General features: G+C 42.9%; 1 protein-coding gene across 1 annotated transcript; it reads left to right on the forward strand.

Moving 5' to 3' along the window:
- Window positions 1-7,748: 7,748 nt before the first annotated feature.
- Window positions 7,749-8,883, forward strand: LOC311235667 (putative nuclease HARBI1; the record flags this gene model as incomplete). The annotated part of the gene is made up of 3 exons (XM_084323131.1): window positions 7,749-8,195; window positions 8,343-8,436; window positions 8,525-8,883. The coding sequence occupies 3 exons, from the start codon at window positions 7,749-7,751 to the stop codon at window positions 8,881-8,883; spliced, it is 900 nt and encodes a 299-aa protein (XP_084179257.1).
- Window positions 8,884-22,533: the final 13,650 nt, after the last annotated feature.

Genomic DNA, 22,533 nt, shown 5'->3' on the forward strand with positions numbered 1-22,533 from the left:
AGTGGAGAATACGGTGACAGAAATCACAAAAGCAGTCAAGGCGAACGAAGGTGGCATGACAGAGATGGGACAAGAGATGGAAAGAGTGAAAGAAGAATATCGGAGGGAAATACAAGGGCTTAAAAACGAAGCGGCGGAGAGGCTACTAGAAACCCAACGCTACCACAGGCGGAATAACATCCGCATTGTAGGGCTTGAAGAAGCAGTAAACTGCGAAGATCCCAACTTTCCAACAGTGTTATCAACTATTTTGAATAACATCGATCCAAACAAAGTGCCAGCAGTGGATCAAGTTTACAGAATCGGTTCTCGGGGGCAAAGAATCAACGGACCAAGAGTCATCATTGTCACCCTGCGGAAGACTACAACAAGGGATGACATCATCAAATATGCTCGCAACCAACGTGGGAATCTGAAGTATGATGGTAAACCAATATTTATCTACGAAGATTTGAGCAAAGATGCCATCAACCGACGTCTACCATACAAAGATGTGATGCAAAAGCTGTTCAAAGCCGGTTACAAGCCAAGGCTATCATACCCAGCGCTGTTATCATTCTTGGGCAGTGACGGTCGCAGGTCAGATATACACACACCTATGGAAGCTGAGGATTTTCTGAATCGAATTGGAGCAAATAACCCAAGGCAGGGCGAAAATGTCGGAAACATATAAGCCTCTTTCTCATTGTATACCAGTGTTAGAATGACTTTATTGTGTTCATCAAGGTAGCAGACGATATGCAAGCCGTCTATAACAATGTGTATTGTGTATAATACGATTCATAATACATTATAATTTCAGACTCTGGTCTCTGAGGAGACAAATACATATCATTGCAAAAAGATCTATCTGGAATATTCTGGGTTTATCGCTCAAATGCCCTGAGTCTCTTAGATCATTCTGGAACATAAAATAGTCTAGGCAATAGTATACTCTACAACCTTCTAGAATATAAGGCACCATGACAACGAAGCCTACAACTCTAACAATAAACATCCGGTGTGTATACACATAGCAGATAATAAATTAAATTAAGTTCTATCAATCTTTAATAATAGTTTAAAAATTAACCACACTTAAACGTATGAACACTACAAGGTTATTCTAACAATTTAAGTAATCACTCCATTAAGGGCACATTGAAGCTCTAAAAGGCGCTGCTTTTCTATCATATCTAATCTGTTAATTCGAGACTAGTGGCTTCTCCACGTTGATAATTATTCTATCTCTCATTCCTTATCTATATCTTTCCATTGATTTTTATTTTATTTAATTTTTTCTTCTCATTACTCTATATTATTTTTAAATATATTTTAACTTACATTGTTCTTTTCCAATGTTCTTCACATTAAGGTGTCAATATTGCTCTACAATCTTTTCCTTTTTTCCGTTTTTCCACACGTTAGTAGAGGGTTCAAATGAATATGTCGATAAAAGTTTATTCTCTTTTTTTTATTGTTTATTTTATTTTTTCTGTCATTTATCACAACACTTCATTACAGTAAGGGAAGGGGCAAGACCAAAAGCGACATTCTATTGCAATAGAATGGAAATGTTAGATCCTATGGCAATTAGCATAGGTAGATTAAGATTACAATGCTCAGTTTGGGCAATCCGGTGGACTAGGGGAGAAAGTCAATCGCGGAGGATGTGTTCTTGGAACACAGGCCTGTACGACTTTCTGGGTGAGGGGAAATTAGGGGATTTTTATTTGTATATATATATGTTTTTAAGCTCAGCTCTCAACGGGACCTCATTAATTGGATGTACATCTATTGTAGATTCACACTCCAGAAACATTACCAAAAACTACACAAAAACATGCATAGATTATGGCTAGTTTGAATATAATGGTATGGAACACCGGCGGGATAAACAAACAACACAAACGCAAAAGCGTGCTCACACTGATGAAAAAAGAACATGTGGACGTGGCTCTATTAAGCGAAACGCACATTTTAGAGGAAGACATAAATACGTTAGCGGATAACATATACCATAATATTAGTCACTCTTCTTTTGTTACGAGAACTAGAGGGGTAGCCATAGTCGTCAGACGCAAATTAAATATCGAATTGAAAGGGGTATGGTCGGATGCTGAGGGGCGCATAACTATAGCTAGGATTATACACAATAACAGGAAAATTGCATTAGCAGCGGTATATGCCCCAAATTTGTACGAAGTGGGTTTCTTCACTTCACTAACCGGAGAAATGTTAAACCATCCCGAATACTCATATATAATAGGTGCAGATTTTAATGCCATTTGGAACCCAAGGATGGACAAAACTTACCTTACCTTTTCCAGCGAACAAAAAAATTCATCTAAAGCATTAAAAGATTGGTCGAAATCAACAGGGGTAACTGATTTATGGCGTTCACTTAACCCCATGACCCGCAAGTACTCCTGTCGTTCGTCGAGACACAACACACTATCCAGAATTGATTACGTCTTTGCATCCCCGAGAATATTTGATAAATATGAAGTGGAAATGACACCCAATGCGCTATCAGATCACTGCTACTTAATCCTGAAAGCAACATTTGGTACACTATCTTCCCGGGCCCCAAGATGGCGTTTTAATTCTATGCTGCTTAACAACAATGAATTCATTACACAAATTAAAGAAGCTCTCACAATATTCCTACGGGATAATGCTAACTCGGTGCAAGATCCCAGAATATTATGGATGTCGGTAAAGACTATGATTAAGGATTTCTCGGATAGATTTTCCTCCATATTGCGCAAAAATCAAAACACAAAACTATCTGAAATGGAAACGCTTTACTCAACGCTTTTTAATTCTTTAAAATACAACAACTCTACTAGACTAGAAAACCAAGTAAACATTCTAAAGACAGAGATCAAAGCAATATACAGACAAAAATCTGAATTGCAAATACGCAGCACAAGACAACAGCAGTACTTCCAAGGCTCTAAACCTAGTCACCTATTAGCCATGCGACTAAGAATTAATGCAAAATTTGCAGATATAACTGCCATTAGGAAACAACAAACTCTAGTAACAGAACCCAAAATAATAAACGATACATTCAAAGAATTCTACTCCGATTTATATAATTCAGAAACGACCTTTGATCAAGACAAATTAGACACATATCTTAATCAAATTACTCTCCCTAAAATTACGGAGGAAGACGCTAAACAGTTAGAAGTACCGATCACATTAGAAGAACTCAAGGAGGCCATATCCGGAATGAAAAACGGCAAGGCTCCGGGAATTGACGGTATCCCATCAGAAATGTACATTTCTTGCTGGGACATATTTGGACCCTTATTACTAAATATGATCATATACTCAGTCAAAGAGGGAAGCTTCCATAAACACCAAAATACCGCACTTATTTCAGTTCTTCACAAAAAAGACAAAGACCCCACTGAGTGCGGTAGTTACCGTCCTGTAAGCCTCCTCGGAACCGATGTCAAACTGTACTCTAAGATATTAGCCATCAGATTGCAAAAGCATATGACGTCTTTAGTTCATCCGGACCAAACAGGCTTCATAAAAGGTCGCCTGATCAATGATAACATAAGGCGAATACTGCACGTACTAGATGCTGACAAAGAGGACACCACACCTAAGGCGATACTATCCCTGGATGCTATGAAAGCATTTGACAGGTTAGAATGGTCGTTTCTATGGGCAGTATTAGAAAGGATGGGGTTAGGAAAAGGATTCATTGATATGATTAAAGTACTATACAAGGACCCATCGGCCAGGATTACAACAGGCACATTCATCTCCGATATCTTTCCGGTATCACGCTCAGCCAGACAGGGTTGCCCTCTTAGTCCCGGACTATTCGAGCTATCATTAGAACCTTTAGCACAATTTATAAGACAATCCCAACACATAGAACCAATAGTAATCAAGGGCACACATCTTAAAATTAGTTTATATGCGGACGACGTAATATTGTTCATGCAAAACCCCAACAACACATTGCCGCATATACTCAAGTTGATAGAAAACTTTGGTGATTTATCGGGATTTAAAATAAATTGGCCTAAGTCGGCGTTTCTTCCTCTTAACACCAGTGCAAAAAAAGACACAACCCTCCCAGGTGCGATACCCATGGTCAAACATTTCAGATGCTTGGGTGTGGAAATATTTCCCACCATAAGACAAACGGTGAAGCACAATTACACAAAAATACAGAACAAAATCAAAGACGACCTGGACAGGTGGGCAAAACTTAAAAACTCAGTACAGGCAAGGGTATCAATAGTTAAGATGGATGTATTACCAAGAATCAATTTCTTCAGCTCAATGCTTCCGTTACCTCCTCCAGAGGGCTACTGGAAAAGATTACAAACCTCCACATACAAATTTATTTGGAATAACAAACCACCTCGCATAAAAAGATCCACCGCACAGAGAAATAAAGCAGACGGTGGCATGGCAGTCCCAGACTTTTTACAATATTTTAAGGCCTTCACTTTAAGACCAGTGAAGATATGGTTTGACCCCCAGGCTTTGGTATCTTGGAGAGATTTAGAAGAAAACATGGTAGCCCCACAGAGACTGGAAGACATAGCACACACTAAAATTTCAATCAAGCATTGTGAGCGAGAATTTGGCCCAATAATTACCCATGCAATCAGAACATGGCGGGAAACACAAAAGAAATATCCTAACCCTCAAGAATGGCATAATCACACTCCCATATTCAATAACAATGCACTCCTAATGGGAAAACGACCTATAAGATTCCCTATATGGGAAGAGAAAGGCATACACTCATTAGGGGATATTTTTAATAACAAGGGCCTCTGTAGTTATGTCGAAATATGCATAAAGTTTAACCTCACCGAGTCCACATGGCTTTTTTACATACAGTTACGACTTTGTATGAGATCTCACGGTGTTCCATTACTCGTACCAATTGAACACCACAGATACCACAAATTTTTCTATGAAAGAGATACATTGGGAGGTTTTGTATCAAGTTTTTATTATCAATTACTAACGTCCTCGTATGAAACCCTTCAAATAGACACTGTCTGGAGGAGGGATATACCAGACCTGGAATATGACTTTGATTGGCAAGGAGCCTGGGAAAATGTCCGACTTACATCAAGGAACCCGGATCATCAACAAATCAATCTGAACTATATTCACAGGACATACTTGACTCCTATAAGGCTGTGCAAAATGGGGCTTATACAAGACTCCAAATGCTCCCAATGTACAAATGGGAACGAAGGAACATTTATGCACATGTATTGGGACTGCCCACCAGTTAAGGCATTCTGGAAAGATGTGTCCCAACAATTATCAACACTCGTATTTTGGAATATACCTGTACACCCCGCGGTATTACTATTGAATGATGTTTTTGAGTTTGCAGTGAATCCACAACTAAAAAGATTGGTTTTATCGGGTATCACAGTAGCTAAAAAACTGATCGCATCACGTTGGTTTCAACCGGAAAAAATGTGCCGAAAAGTGTGGTTTCTTACATATCTTGATGTGATATATCAAGAAATATCTACAGCAAGAATTCTTGGGATCAATGAATCCAAAATGTCAATGTGGTTAGAAGTGGTGGAGAGAATAAAAGCTAGCTTATAATGGTGGTGTCTGGTTAGGAGTGAGGGATAATGGAGGTACTATCCAAGAGGGGGTCTGGGAGGGGGGGGTTGAGCTGGAGCATATGTGTGTAGGGTTTTAGAAAATAGGTATTAGGGGTATATTATATACTAACATTTATATAATTGTAATTTCGTTGGATATACACTGTATACGGCTAAAATGTTATTATAGACTATTTTTGTTTTATCCTGTTTCTGTACTTGCATATATTATGACCACCTTTACTGAAAGTTTCATTATGCATTGTGTGTTGAGTACTGACTTTTAATAACTTTTTGTTCTGCAATAATAAAAAAAATATAAAAAAAAAAAAGTTTTCCTTTAACAACAAAAAGCAACATTATATTGGATATTCACCTGCTGTGCGTAATCAAAGCTGTAGTGCATCGTGATATCTCTGCTTGCAGGTGGGGAGGGGCCTAGCGACAGATCCATGTTCTCGGCGCATGTGCGCTTTGTGGCGGCAGTCATCTCCTGCAACAGCTCGCGTTCTCTGTCAACAAGGGCCAGATGTTTTAACTGCACCTGGATGAAAGCATGAATGAAAGAAAACGTTATTTAACAGATTGCAGAATGGGTACAACACAGTACGGCTCAATACACACACACACACACACACACACACACACACACACACACACACACACACACACACACACGGCTAATGAGGTGGCAGTGCTCAGTTATCCTCAGGTTATCCTAATGTCATGTGTGTTGAAGCTAGGGCTGGGCGATATGGCCTAAATATGATATCACGATATTTTCTGACCTTTCGGCGATACACGATACACATCACGATGTTTTTCTTTTTTTCCCCAAACAATTCATTATGAGGCTTACCAAGACAGTATTCGAGTTTGCAAGCTAACATTAAAGACAAAATAAAATACCCATGCATTTAGCATTTTTATATTATATATTAGATTTAGATTATTGGATTATTAGATTATATATTGCATATATTTAGCAATGAGATATTATATGATTTAGATATGAAATATGATTAATTGAAAATGGGGGACCCTGATGTAAACAAGACGAAAGTCTTTCTCTGGTCTGCATCCCCTTAACAATTGTATGTATTGAGCTGTACTGTACCCATTCTGCAATATGTTAATAAAGTTTTAAATCAATCAATCAATCAATAGCATTTGAGCATTTTTATAAAACTACTGTATATTTGTATGTCTCTAAATGTTTTGATGAATTGAAAATGGAGGACCCTTATGTAAAAAAGGTGAAAGTCTTTTTCTGGTCTTCATCCTCCAGTCCACTGTTGTTGTATTGAGCTGTACTGTATTGTACCCATTCTATGTCGTCATCGGACGTTGCTATGTTTGGGTAAATACTGTAAACAAGCCACTATGGACGGGGGTACAGGGGAATAGATGGTGGTAAAAAAACAGTCTGTAGTGTAGTAGTGAAAGTAGACTGTACACACCTGGGCCTTCATGCATCAACGTGTTCTACGCACAGATCTGTGCGTAACCCGTGCGTACGATCATTTCTAAGCAAAGAGTGGGATTCATCAATTTCGATTTGAACTTGACTTCGTGCGTACATCTACGCACATTTCAGACCTGGCGTACCTAGCTCCCAGTGGTAGAATATCGTTACTACGCATAAGCACTCCTCAGTCCTGCATTAGTTCCAAGGCGGAAATAAAGTCACTGGCGCGTGTTCTGTATGACCCCCGTGATTCATCATAGTTCATTGTGAAACAGCGATATTAGTGTAATTATTGTCAAACCCTAAACAGCATCAACTCCTGAATGTAGGATGTAGGATGGTTAACGTTGCATTATGTGGCCGATACGTTGTTGGCTGATAAGGAACGCATGACCCAGGCCTAATCTCATTTAATTAAATTGTAATGTTATTATATCTGTCATCAAGATACCACTTAAATGCAGGTGATCACGGTTATCCACTGAAGCCATGCGTGGCTAGAATCGTCCCTGACCAACAACGACCCAATTGGAGCGCAGATCGAAGGGGAATCAATCAACAGTTACAATATACCCAGGTGTTCTGTATGACCCGTAATTAATTAAATTGGCGACATGAGTGTAATCGTCGGCAAACCCTATAAATTACATCTGGAACATGGATTTCAGATCCTATTCACCATGGATAACGCAGGCATCGCAGTGTTGCACGATTTGGGAATGGGCCATGCCCATGGTGCGCTCCACAGGGAGCGCGTCTTCAGGGACAGGGCAGACCTGTTTGCCGAGAGCACAGAGTGGCTCATTAGCAGGTTCCGCTTCCCCAGGGCAATCCTGCTCGACCTGTGCCGGGATCTGGGACCCTTATTGGAGCGCCGAACAAGGCGCACACATGCCATCCCCGTCCACACCCAAGTCCTCGCCACCCTGGGATTCTTGGCCACCGGGACATTTCAGCGGGAGATCGCAGATCGCTCGGGCATCTCCCAACCCTCACTCAGCAGGATCATGCCCACAGTGTTGGATGCCATCATGTCCCTAATCCCCGACCACATCAAATTCCCATACACACACGCACAGCAGGTCGAGGTCAAGAGGGCTTTCCACGCCATCGCCGGTTTCCCCAACGTAATTGGAGCAATAGACTGCACACACATAGCCATCAAAACACCATCACAAAATGAATTCAATTACGTTAACAGGAAGGGGTTCCACTCGGTAAATGTCCAAGTGATCTGCGATGCCCGTTTGGCACTCCTAAATGTCGTTGCCCAGTGGCCAGGAGGAACCCACGACTCGTTTGTGGTGCAGAACAGCTCTGTGGGCATTCGTCTCCAGGCTGGGGTCGTTGAAGACGGGTGGCTTATTGGTGAGTGTTACACATTTAGGCCCATATTGAATCAAATCGTAATGTTATTACTGGTATCTGTAATTAAATTATATATCTTTCAATGCAGGGGATCGTGGCTATCCACTAAAGCCGTGGCTGATGACGCCGCTGACCAACCCCACCACCCAACAGGAGGGCGCCTATAACCGGGCGCACGCACGCACACGAGTCACCGTGGAGCGTGCAATTGGTCTCCTGAAGGGTCGGTGGCTCTGCCTGTCTGGCACGGGGGGCACACTGCAGTACCGGCCTGTGAAGGTCTGCAACATCATCGTGGCCTGCAGTGTGCTCCATAACATGGCCATCAGGCATGGCATCCCGCTGCCAAACCCAGAACTACCCGACGACCCCATGCCAGACGTGGAAGAGCCACCTCCAAACGCCACTGGAATGCTGGCAAGAGCTGGGATCATAGCGCAGTTTTGAGTGAGTCTACCCCATGCACTGGAAGAACTGCGATTTGTGTCAATTCATATTAATTAAGTAATCATTAGTAACCTGTACATAAAAGGAAAATACTGTTGTTTGAAATCGAATTGAGCTCATTAATGAATTGGAACCATTTTTGAATTGCATTGTACAGTTATAGTTGAATGGAAGTAGCTGACAGTTTAAAGGTGACCAGATGACACTCAGTTTACCGTGCATGCAGGGTATCAATCAAACTTCAAAAGAACGGAACGAGAAAAGGCATTCATCCAGCTAATGATTATCTGATTATAATAATGACACCAACGCCAAAGGTGGTTATGGTATTTATTGGTCCCTGTTTTCCGTCAATTCCAGGAGGATGCCCTCCAGACTGGCTGCGATGCCAGTCTGGACCGCGACCAGCTGGGTCTGGACCGCGACCAGCTGGGCCAGGGTCTGGCGGGTGAGCCTCTGCTCGTCCCGCATGTCGCTCAGGAGGGCGATGGTGGTCAACTGGTTGTTGAGGACGGCCTCCGTAAGGACGACCGGGTCCGGGACCGGGTGGGCCCTCTGCTCCCTGCGCGCCGAAGGGGGTCGGCTGCAGGACGCCTCCTGCTCCTCCTGGGGTCGGGGATGAGATTGATGGTGAACTCGGCCGAGTTGCCTGTGGAATGAATAGGCAATTTAATAACGTTTTATTTGTTTGCTAGCAAGGTTCGGAACCATACGGTTGAATATTGTTTCAAATAAATTAAGAGATTCTTGTCATGTTCCTCAATAAAATCGTTGACGACAAAGTGATTTCTATGCCAGTCTTCCTTACTGATGTGACAATTCCTGTATGAAAGGTGCTATACAAATGAAGTGTATATTATATTATTACCTTCCACCTGTTGGCTGGATGGCCCAGCCACTTCGTATGAGTCGGTGTCGGTGGTGCCTTCAATTCCTCCCACCGCCTCGTCCCCGATGATGCTGGCGATTTTCAGGTCCAGTGGGGACAGCTCACTCTGACTCTGAATTGAATTGATTGAAAGACTGTATTAACAGGTTGCAGAATGGGTACAATGCAGTACGGCTCGATACACACAATTGTTAAGGGGATGCAGACCCGATAAATACTTTCGTCTTGTTTACATCAGGGTCCCCCATTTTCAATCCATCATAACAGATATATCATGATAATGATAATATAATGATTGGCATACGACATACCTGCCCCCCGCCAGTCGCACTGGCATTCCGCCTGTGTTCGGCCAGGCGCCTCTTGGCCGTCAGCTTTACATCGAACCACTTTTTGCGGGTCTCCGCTGTGGTTCTCTGCTGCGGGGAGATGGAATTTACGGCGTCGGTGACCGCCTCCCACGCAGCAGTCTTCCTCTTGGTGGTGATGCCAAGGCTGAGGGACCCAAAGAGTACCCCCGCCCTGGCATCCACCTCCGTTACGAGGACCTCCACCTCGGTGTCTGTGTAATTTCGCTTCTTCGTTCGCTTTGCCATCCTCCAACATTCCACGCACAGGGATTCCCTCATGGTATTTGAAGGGGAGGGCCTGACCATATTTGGTTGGTCGGGGCGGTTTTGGTATGCAAATACGTGAAAGCGTGCACGAGCTGCGGCGCAGGGCCAAGGTGGGATTCATCATGACAGATGTGCGTAGAGCCTGCGTACGCACGTGTGATGAATGCCGACTTCCCTGTGCGTACGCTAGTTCTACATTCCGTGCTTACGTGTGGAAGTAGGTCAAGTTCAAAGTCCACGTTGATGCATGAGGGCCCTGGAGTTTCTCCACCTGCAACTTCTCTGGCCTTCCCGCGGCTTGCTGTAATTGGTGATTGTTGGAGTAGCATTGAGAACACAGATCTGTCCTGGGTTTTGTGATCATTATCTGCGGAAGGAGTGCTTTCCACAACCGAAGGAAGGATCTCTGACCAACAACACGAAATCCTGAAAAGACAAGTGTTTTTGTTAGATTGGTAGAATAAGAAAAAGTGGGAACCATGTGTGTGTGTGAGAGAGAAAGAGAGAGAGCAAGGGGTGGTTTTGTGACATACCTTCTATACTGCTGTAAAGGTGCCACAGGGAAGCTTTGGTCAGATTGGTTGGCAGTAACTTTGCAGTGAAATCCTTGTGACCAGCATGACGGCCAGGCAACACAATCGCATGGAGGACAGCAAAGTTGATCAGAAATTTCACAACCCTTTTTACGTCAAAAAGAGACAAAAAACGCTTGTGATTTCTTGGCTGTTTCTTCCTCTCCCGCGGTGTGAGGCCATCTGTCTTGTAGTGTTTGAAAAGGCTTTTGAGAAGCGCATCGCTGATCCTAAACAAAAATGTTAACAATAGGGAAGAGAATTAATGAATGAAATACACACATTGTACACACTGTATCTGTATGTCATATATTATGTTATGATGAATTGAAAATGGGGGACCCTGATGTAAACAAGATGGAAGTCTTTCTCTGGTCTGCATCCCCTTAACAATTGTATGTATTGAGCTGTACTGTACTGTACCCATTCTGCAATCTGTTAATAAACTTTTCAATCAATCAATCAATCACTCTTGTTTACATTCAGGTGTAGTTTTTAAGAATCCCTATCCTAGCGATGTGCATTACAAAATGGCCGCACAAAAACTACACTACCCAGAATATCCAAAATGGACGCCCTCGCAGGGTAGAATAGGATTCGACGACTATATCTAGACTTTAACACCTATTTAAACCGATTTATTGCTATTGCTAAACATACATATATACGTCCAATACAATACATCTACGTCCAATACAATATACAAGCATAAAGACACTTACCCATAAATGAAACAGAACGTTGGACGACAGACAACAACATCGTGAAATCTGTATGTTGTCCTCGAAGCCACACGGACAGCGTTCACTCTCTTGGTACTTTGCGTTTTCTCTGAAACATTTTGGCATGTTCCAATAATGGACAACAGACACATGTCCCTTTCTCTTGGTGTCAACGACGCGGTGTCCAATCGGTTTTGGCCTTTCGGCGCGCCTGGCACTTGCAGTGGAAAGCGTTTATCTTTCTGAGTTCCTCTTCTATTTCGCCCTCCACCGTTAAACCAGACATCTTTTCAACTGATCGCATGGTCGATTCAGCTGAAAAGCTCAATGCTACAGTTTCAACGCAAATGTCTCCGTCTTCCTCTGTTTCACCATCGTCGGTAGGTTCGATTGGATCTGGGACAATGATGCCTGGCCCCTCGGTCTCCTCGTCGTCAGATGATAGATCTGGTCGGTCACCACCGTCGTCGCTGTCAGTCATGTAATCAGTGATGTGGTCACTCATTAACGCCGAGGAGTCTATACTCATTCCATCTCTTCCTCTATTAAGAGCAACTGATAATTTTTGTGCGGCCATGTCGATGTTATCTAAGCAGCAAACAAGTGTTGTGGGCTACAGGTGCTGTGAATATAAACACCACACCGTGTGTGGGCGTACCTCACATTAACAGTAGCCTTTCACATGCAAAAATAGGACAGCCCGAGGGAACTGCCCCTAGAGCTTCGTGAGAGACGATTCAGAGTGTCTCAAGGAGCCATTTTTAAACACAATTTAAACACAATTAGAGTTATTATATATGTTCGCTGTTATACTAAATATGTTCTTCAACCCTCGAACTGTAAGTATATATATAAAAAAATACAAAAAACGGAAATGAAAAAAAAAATTAAATAAAAAATTCTTTCTCTTCTCGTGAGGAACCTGGGTCGCCGAGTTGTAGGCGCGCACGCTGGGCGGAGTCACATATTTCTCTGCTTTTGAGCGTATAGCGTGGGCTTTGCATTGGCCAGAGGACGTGTGGGCGATTTTGTTACAATGCAAGCTCACTGGTAAGGCTCAGGAGGCATGCGCGTCATTATCAATGGATGACAGCTTGGAATATGAGAAAGTGAAGAGTGCTGTCTTGCGTGTATATGAATTGGTGCCGGAAGCGTATAGGCAGCGTTTTAGGGCACTAAGTAAATCCCCTTCTCAAACACATGTTGATTTTTCCCGTGAACAGCGGATTCTGTTTAATCGATGGTGTTCGGCGTGTGAAGTGGATGATGTAGCAGCTTTGAGTGAGTTGGTCCTCATTGAGCAATTTAAGACCTGCATGCCCAAGCGCAACATAGTGTATTTAAATGAACACAAAGTATCTACTCTCCAGGAAGCTGCAATTTGAGCAGATGAGTTCGCATTGACCCACAAATATGTGGGAATCACACATGTTTCGGTGCGTGATGGTGTGTATGTTGGTGGCAGCTCGTTCTCTCCTTGTGAGTCACCGTTTCGGGGAGGTGACGAGCGAGCATTCCGACCGCGCTCACCGCCGTCTCAAAAGGCCTTGGGTGACGAGCGAGCATTCCGACCACGCTCACCGCCGTCTGAAAGGGCCACCATTGTGTGTCATTATTGTAAGAAGGAAGGGCATATTGTGAGGGACTGTCATGCGCTAAGGGATCGACAGGAGACAAGGGGGTCAGCCCAGGAACCGAAAGGGGTGGGGTTGATTGGTACAGTGTCATGTCCTGACCAGAATAGCTCTTTTGAACCCTTTTTGTTTGATGGTTATGTGTCCCTGTCGGGTAAAGTTGGTGACTACCAACGGGTGAGAATACTCCGTGATACAGGAGCCTCTCAAACATTCATCCTGGCTGATGTGTTACCATTGGATGTGGACTCCTGTCAGTCGAGTGAATTGGTGAGAGGTATTGACATGGGGTGTGTGCGCGTGCCATTGCATAAGGTGCATGTACAGTCTGCACTGATCACAGGTTGTTTTCTTGTCGCGGTTCGCCCATGTTTTCCTGTGAAGGGCATGGATTTTGTCATGGCGAATGATATCGCTGGGGGTAAAGTCGTCCCTGTGTTGGAGGTTGAAAACACTCCATTTACTGACTCATTGTGTGATGCATTGATTGATAATCACCCCAATGTTTCTTCTATTTGTGCTGTTACTAGGGCACAGGAGCGGAAGCGAGACCAAGGTCTAGCATTGGGTGACTCTGTCTGTGGTGAGTTTTGCAAATTGGCGGTGGAGCAACAATTTGAGGCGGGGGATGAGGTGTTTATTGTGCTGCCCACGCCTGGTACTGTGCTCACTGCCCGGTTCTCAGGACCTTATGTGGTAAAGAGAAAGGTGTCTGCCACTAAGTATATGTTGTATACGCCCGAGCGGCGGAGAAGGACACGCTGGTGTCATGTGAATAGGCTAATGAAAAGTCCTGCCCGCGTCTCGTCAGAGTTGAGATGTGACAGGACTGTTGTTTCACATGCTGTGTTGTGTTCTAATGTGCCTTACAGGACGCACGGTGTTGATGTTGGGAGTGCGAACCCCATTAAGCAATTCGCGTATCGGTGTCCGGTGGCGATGAGGGAGGTCATGAGGAGAAAGGCTCTGTACCCCCTGGGGAAAAAAAGGGGGCTAGCTACACCTAGCCATGGTTCATGGAGTCCTCCTTGCCTTCTGGCTCCTAATGCGGATGTGTCTCCCCCGTTTTCTCTACTGAATGCAGGAAGGTGTACGCAATGACGGTGCCTGCCTCGTTCCCGTTGCCCGGGATGGTTGACTACAGTATACCGTCATGGCCTCGGTATGAGGAATGCACCGGCCACGTTCCGACGGCTGATGCATCTGGTATTGGGAGATGTGCCTAAGGGCGATATATGTGTTTTGGGTGATTTTTATTTATTTCTGTTCTGTTGGTGCTAATCTGATGTTGGTTAAATAAGTTATAATGTTTTGCTAACCCTGCAGGTTCACTCTTATGGGGGAGGTGTGACGTACATGGGTACGTGGGTTGGTCATTATCATTATTACTGTATTTGGAAGACCATGTGAACATCAGGTTAGTATATTTAGTATGTGTTATGTTATTTTTGTTTGTGTGATGTGTCATCTTCTAATCCTGTTTTTCTTTCTCCCTTTCCCAGATACCACTCATCCCCCTGATTGAGCTGATTGCACCTGATTGGTGCACCTATGGGCAGTCAGTTGGATGAGTGGATATAACCTGGAAGATGACACACACACGGGGCGCCTCATTGAATCACTGCCACGTTCCAGAGTGGAGTGGGGAGGTTGCCCTTCTTACCTAGCTGTATCTGTGGAGCGATATTGTGTGGTTTTGTGCCATTTACCGCGTGGTGTGGATTAATCCATTTGATGGTTGTTGTGTCTTATGAATGACACGATGACATTTTTGCTAAGTGTTTGTTTGTTTGTATGTATTACTTGTTTGTTCTCCCTTTACCCTTTTCCCTGTTTGTATATATGTATATCTGGTTTGTCCTCCCCTACCCTTGTTCCCTGTGCACTATGGTGGAGGTTTAAATCCCTACCACCATAACATATATACTTTACTATTTGGAAAACGTCTCTTGTTGTTACTTTCTTACCTGCCCGGGACTGTGCTTTTAAAGCATTTACTGAGAGGGGCTGGTTTTTGTTCATGTGCAGCCTGCTCCAGTTTGATTGATTGATTGAACACTTTATTAACAGATTGCAGAATGGGTACAGTACAGTACAGCTCAATACATACAATTGTTAAGGGGATGCAGACCAGAGAAAGACTTTCGTCTTGTTTACATCAGGGTCCCCCATTTTCAATTCATCGTAACATATATGACATACATGACATACAGATAGACAGTACTGCTACATCTATACATTTATGACATACCAGATTTGCAAATACAGTACTGTTTGTGATACCAAAAGAGTCCAGAAAAAAAGAGTATATACATTTGACGTAGAAACTGTACATTGGATTGGGTAGGTGGGGGTGGGGGGGGACTGTACATTGGAGGTGGTTGGGGGGGGGGGGGTTGGGTAGGAGTGGGGGGGGGGGTTGGGTAGGAGGGGTGGGTGGGGGACACTGTACAACTGTACAAACAAAACTGTACATTGGAATATTGACAAGACCATACTTGGTAATTTACTGTACATTGGAGGGGGTTGTTAGGACATTTACAGGGGCCAGTTTCGAATTGCAGTCTCCCGTAGGTGTTTTTTGAGAGTGTTTTTGAAAGTGGGTAGTGATTCACATTCCTTTACAGCTTTGGGTAGGGCGTTCCACATTGATGTGGCATAATTGCGAAACGTGTTTAGTCCCTTGTTTGAGCCGAATCTGGGTTTAACATGATTTGTGGAGCTCCCTCTGGTGTTGTGATCGTGGTATTCACTGACCTTTGGGAAGTATTTTGACATGTACATGGGTACCTTGGTCGTGTAGTGTATCTTGTAGACCAGGCCCATTGCAAGTTGCTGTACTCTGTCGTCTACTCTAAGCCATCCTAGGTTGTCAAAGTGGGCAGGGGTGAGGTGGGTTCTAGGAGTAAGGTCAAGCAGTAGTCTGACCAGTTTGTTTTGAGATGTTTGTAATTTTGTTTTTAGCGCCTTTGAGGTGCTTTGGTACCATGAGGTGCAAGCATAGTCGTAGTACCCTTGAATGAGTGCTCCTGCCAGAGTCTTCAGGGTATTCTTGTTTACCAGTGAGGAGATCCGGTACAAGAATCGAGTTCGTTGGTTGACTTTTTTTATTACATTGGATGCCATTTTGTCACAGGAAAGATTTGCCTCTAGGATGGAACCCAGGTAGGTAATATCTTCTTTCCTTGTGACAATATTGTCACCCACTGTAACTGAGAAGCCGTCGGTCTTGCTGAGTTTGTTATTTGAACCGAAGAGAATGGACAAGAATCGAGTTCGTTGGTTGACTTTTTTTTATTACATTGGATGCCATTTTGTCACAGGAAAGATTTGCCTCTAGGATGGAACCCAGGTAGGTAATATCTTCTTTCCTTGTGACAATATTGTCACCCACTGTAACTGAGAAGCCGTCGGTCTTGCTGAGTTTGTTATTTGAACCGAAGAGAATGGACTCTGTTTTGCCCATGTGTAATGATAGTTTGTTATCAGCGAGCCATATGCAGATTTTGCCTAGTTCTGAGCTGAGGGTTTTTTCAACCTGTAACTTGTTCTTGTCAGAGACCAGCAGGGCTGAGTCGTCCGCAAACAGGAACAAGTTGCAGTCACAAGCTGACGACATGTCATTTGCATAAATTAGGAACAGTAGCGGACCTAGTATGCTTCCTTGTGGAACACCACAGCTTACTGTGAGGGGGGGGGATAGGGTACCGTTTACCTCCACCATCAGCTCTCTCCCCTCCAGGTAGGATTGCATCCAGCTCACTGATAGACTATCAAAACCAATTGCTTTTAGCTTGTCAATCAGAATGGTGTGATTGACAGTGTCGAAGGCCTTTTGTAGGTCCAGCATGACCATGCCGCAGTATTTGCCCGCGTCCACCTCTTGTTTGATGTGGTCGTTTAAATAGAGAAGGCATGTGTCAGTGGAGTGGGATGTTCTGAAGCCAGATTGGAATTCGTAGATTAGATTTTTTTCCGCAAGGTATTTTTCGACCTGTTCGTATACAATTTTTTCCATGACTTTCGAGATGGAGGTAAGGATAGAAACAGGGTGGTAGTTGCCTGGGTCTAATTTACTGCCTTTTTTGTGCAGAGGGGTCACTCTCGCAATTTTGAAGTCCTTGGGGACGTGTCCCTGTTTTATGGAGAGGTTTATTATGTGTGTGATGACTGGGGTGATGGCGGCTGCTGAGTCTCTGAGGAATTTGGAGGGGATGTTGTCATGGCCAGTGGCCTTGTTAGGTTGGAGGGCGCTCAGTTTTTTGAGTACCTCATCTGTTGTTACCATTTCCAGTTTGAAGTCGTCTTTGTGGACCCCTAGGTTCTTGTAGTATGCTACTATATGTTCTACCCCATAATGCCCTGAGTGGGAGGGTAGTTTGTTTACCAGTGTTGTGGCTATGTTTGTGAAGAAACTATTTAAGTAATTGGCTACATCCAGCTTTTCTGTGATGAGCGTGTTGTCCGTCTTTATGTTTATGTTTGAGAATCTGGTTTTAAGTTTTTTACTGCATCCTAGTTGGTTATTGAGTAATTTCCAAAGTGCACGTGGTTTGTTTTTGTTTTCCTCGGTTTTGTCATTGATGACATTTTTTTTTGCTGTTTTGATCATGGAGTTTACATCATTTCTTAGTCTGTTTCTTTCCAATACTATGTGACTATTCTGTGTGGTCATCAGACCTTTGTACATGACACCGCACTACCAAACGGTTAACCCTTTCACTGCAACAATACACAGAAGGTTAACCCTTTCACTGCCACACGACAGAAGGTTAACCCTTTACTATCACACAACCGACGGTGTGTGTGTGTGTACATTTACTATAGGGTACTCTTTTTTACATGGATTAGGCTAATTAACTTTAACAATCTTGATTCCTAAGCCTATTTTATTCAAAAGGAAGATATTGATTTAAATATGTTTATAGCCTATATATATATAAAAAAAAAATCGTACTGTATCTCCTGTGTTGGCACAAGCACAGTGTGGAGTGGAGATATCACACAATACATATTGAATTATCTTTTTCCTCCTTCTTTTTCCGATTTTTCTCCCATCCCAATGTTAGTCGTTATGCCAATTCCCAATCCCCCTTCCTGGTCGTTGCGCACTCTACCCCCTACCGTCGGTCTGGGAGGGCGGAGACTATCACATGCTTCCTCCGACACATGTGTACCCAGCCCACCGCTTCCTTTCACCAGGCAGCACGGACTCTCACTGGGAGAGTGTAACGTGTGGAAGGTCACACTACCTCTCCCAGATCCTTCCCTTGCTGTGCAGGCGCCCCGACCGAACTGTAGGAGTCGCTGTTTACAACGACCAGGACCCACCCACGCCGGCTTCCCACCCGCTAACACTGCCAATTGTGTTAATATGGACGGTCAGCCAAGTCACTGGCTCTGTGGTGGTAGACAGACGCTTAGTCCGCTGCACTACCCGGCCAAGCCACACAATACATATTGGATGTTATATATATACATAATTCATGGAGATATACTAAAAAGATATCGCTCCGAAAGCGATCCCAGATGGGCGCTCAGAGTGGGGGAAAGTGACACAAGAAGACGAAGGAGTCCTTTGTTTTGAAGCGAAATAAAGGTAGTGGATGGCCATTTTGGATAATCATGCTGAATTATTACGGTACACACATTGGACCTGTATGACTGTAAGACTTCAGGCTATGGAACCGTTATGTTTTCCAGCTCCTACCTCTCAGCTGGAACTTAAAAACAGGCATCTGGCAACCACTAAACAGAAATGTGAGTACACATAACTATGATAAAAGGTCCTTTGCGCAATATATATATATATATAATTCCTAAAATTGCTGCACTGTTAAAAATTGCATTGATCTGACTGTTGGTCTGTGTAGTAGCTAATAAACAGGATTTTGCTGCTTAAACGTATAATGTATATCCATTCATTCACTCGTATACCAAAATCCATTTGAATTGAAAAATGAAATATTGATATGCGTTTAAAATGTGATTAATTAATTCCGATTAACACTTTTATCGCCATGGTTAAATTCATAATTTACCATCCCTAGCCAGCTCTATTTGTCTATGGAGAAGTTCCCCTTCTTTGCAGGGCTATAACTTTTTAAATTCTATTGCTAAATTGACATTATTATGGCCCATTCAATGTCCTATATCTATTGTTCAGGGTGTAGCAACGTTATACTTTTTCATTCACATATTCATACTAAAATACGGTCTAAAGTATAAGTATGTTTTTATCGTTTTCTGCAGCTTTCTCCAGAACTTGATTTATAGCCCCAAATGCATTATATTGATGATCAAATACAGTTTGGTAGCGATCGGTGCCAGATAAAAAAATTCAACTGGAGGTACTTCTAGAAGTTACTACGTATGATCTGATGTTGACCGGATGGGCGGGGGGTCGTTTATAATTCCGTGGGCAACGTTTATATCGAACACGGTAATAATAAACGCTGAAACTTACCCCAGTCTCCTCGGGCCGTTGGGCGATCAGCTTGGAGTAGACAGTTTTCTATTATGGGATGTTGATCTAGATTAACTATTTCCAGGTTGTATAATACTATATACGTCCAAATAACATTGTTTATTGAATTAGGGCGAGCGATTGATTATCCAGTGTGTCGAGATGGAGTCCTGCTAACGATCGCGAGTGCCCGGACGAAATATGGGTGAGCACTTCCTGTTTGGCGCGTCACTTCCTGTTGGGCGATCTGCCGATCGGCCACCAGATGGCGCTCTTGAACAGTTATAGAGTTGAGTGGAGCTCAGCAGTATATCTCAGGTCACCGGAGGAGAAATATGATTTCGATCACAGATTTTTGAAATATTGATATCAAAGACGTGTTACGGCGTCTTCGGCAGAATGAGCATGGCGGGCAATGACGAGTTTCGGCGTTTCCGGCGATTAAAGTGTTAATAAACTATAAAGTCTCGAATTAATTCGATCCTTTTTTTTAATCGAGTTCCACCACTAATTAAATTGCAAATAGAATCCATTGTTGTTATTTTTCTGGTAAATTAATTGTTTAGATGAATCGACTAATCGATAAAATAATCGACAGATTAACCGATAACAAAATAATCGTTAGTTACATCCCTGTGTGTGTGTGTGTGTGTGTGTGTGTGTGTGTGTGTGTGTGTGTGTGTGTGTGTGTGTGTGTGAACAGCAAAAAAAAAAAAAAAAAACGATGAAAGTATGGATAGTAACAAAAAGTGTGTTTTGTTGGAATACAGCTCCCTTAGTGTTATCTTGAAGATAATAAAAACGATTGATTGAAAGACTATTGATACAGATGTTGTGGCTCACTGAGTTGTGCTACAGTACATGGATCAAAACACTCCTGGCTGTACCAAAACACTTTCTTCCTCAAAAAATACAGTATGAGCTGCTGCAGTGCAAAGCAGTGGCGGCTGCTGACCAAATTTCTTGGTGAAGCACAAAATTATTATATTATATTAGGCCTGCCGCGATAAGCAATAAATCGATTAATTGCTGCGATAATTAAAATGAATGCAATGATTTTGACGGGCGCGATTAATTGCTATTTGCGCGTTTGTTTTAATGAGGCGGAACCAGTGCCTTGTCAGTCACTGTCCGTGTTGGGAGGCGGGCCGCTGACGTTACTAGAGTACAGCACGGGAGCTCCGTGGGGCAACGCCACATAGACATTTCTCGATAGTGTTGCTCCTTTTAACCAAGTAGCATTATTTGTAGTGTAACGTTAGCTATTTTTAGACCCAAGTAGTTACTTGCTACTGCCCGGAGAAACTGGACTGCTAAATAAAGATGAAAGATAGAGCTTTGATTCTCATTCCATGCTAACAACATTAGCTAAATAGCTAACAAACTAAATACAACGTATAGCATAGCTACAAGTACAACACAGAATAACGTTAATACAATTACATGCATCATTGTTTACAATGAACGGGTGGGGCTAGTCAAAGGACTGGACACGGGGACAAGTTAAACATGAATTAATTTATTATAACACTCCGGTAGTTTCGAGTCGTGCTGCAGTGCTTACGCACCACAGCTATTCTATTATATACTGCTTTGACGCTTCCTCCTCATCGTTGATTGCCTGTAGTAGCTGCATCTAACGTTAGTAGCTAACGTTAAAACTAACCTAAAGTTAGTTGTTCACCAACAATTTGTTTTATCATTAGCTCAAAAACAGGAGCGCTCGGCAGTAGAATTCTGCAGGGAGTAGGATTTTGCAGAACACCGGACGAGACAAGTTGTCGGCTCATAGTTTCTGCTTAGGATAATCACAACAATACTTCCGGTCCGGTCGGTGGGCTTCAAAATAAAAGTCTAAAACACCGGAAAAGACGGAGCGGTGGGCTTCAAAATAAAGGTTTTGGGAACTAAATTTCTAAAAAAAAAATCTCTAACCGGTCGCAATAATATCGCTTATCGCGATATTTTCGGGGGCAATTAATCGCCCAGCAAAATGTGTTATCGTGGCAGGCCTATATTATATTATATATAAAATTATATTTTTTAAACATCCCCAGCGCTGCAACACCCCCATTCATCCCAGGTGTCAGGCTCCTCATTCGCTTCCATTCATTTTGGGGACCATGTTTAAATATCATACTTCTGAAGTATAAACAAACTATACTGCTGTGACGATTTCAATAAAACAGACCATTCTGAGTCAATGGTACAGCAAAACTGTACATTGGAATATCTAACATGTATTTACCACCTTCCTCCGCACGAGGCCACAGATGGGTTTTATGTAACACAAGGACAATGAATGAATGAATGAATGAATGAATGAATGAATGAATGAATGAATGAATGAATGAATGAATGAAAACTTTATTTAACAAATTGCAGAATGGGTACAATACAGTACGGCTCAATACACACAATTGTTAAAGGGGAACTCCAACATTTTGGGAAATTAGCTTATTTAACATCTTCCCTGGAGTTAGACAAGAAGATACATACCTTTTTTGTCTCTGTGCGTGCATTTTAGCTTTGGGAATAGACGCTCCGTTAGCATAGCTTAGCTTCATCACTGGAAGTGAGGCAGGACAGTAGCCTTACAGTGCCTTACAGTGTATTGCAAGGTCTGACATTGACCAAATTTGATATGCATGACCTTGGTGGGCTCTAGGTCAACTCCTGAAAAGGGGGTCAATGTCAGACCTTGCAATCAAAAGTTAGGGGGCGCACTGAAATTATGGCAAGGGTTATTA

This window comes from Notolepis coatsorum (assembly GCF_963971535.1).
Source record: "Notolepis coatsorum genome assembly, chromosome: 10".
In the NCBI taxonomy this organism is placed as follows: domain Eukaryota; kingdom Metazoa; phylum Chordata; class Actinopteri; order Aulopiformes; family Paralepididae; genus Notolepis; species Notolepis coatsorum.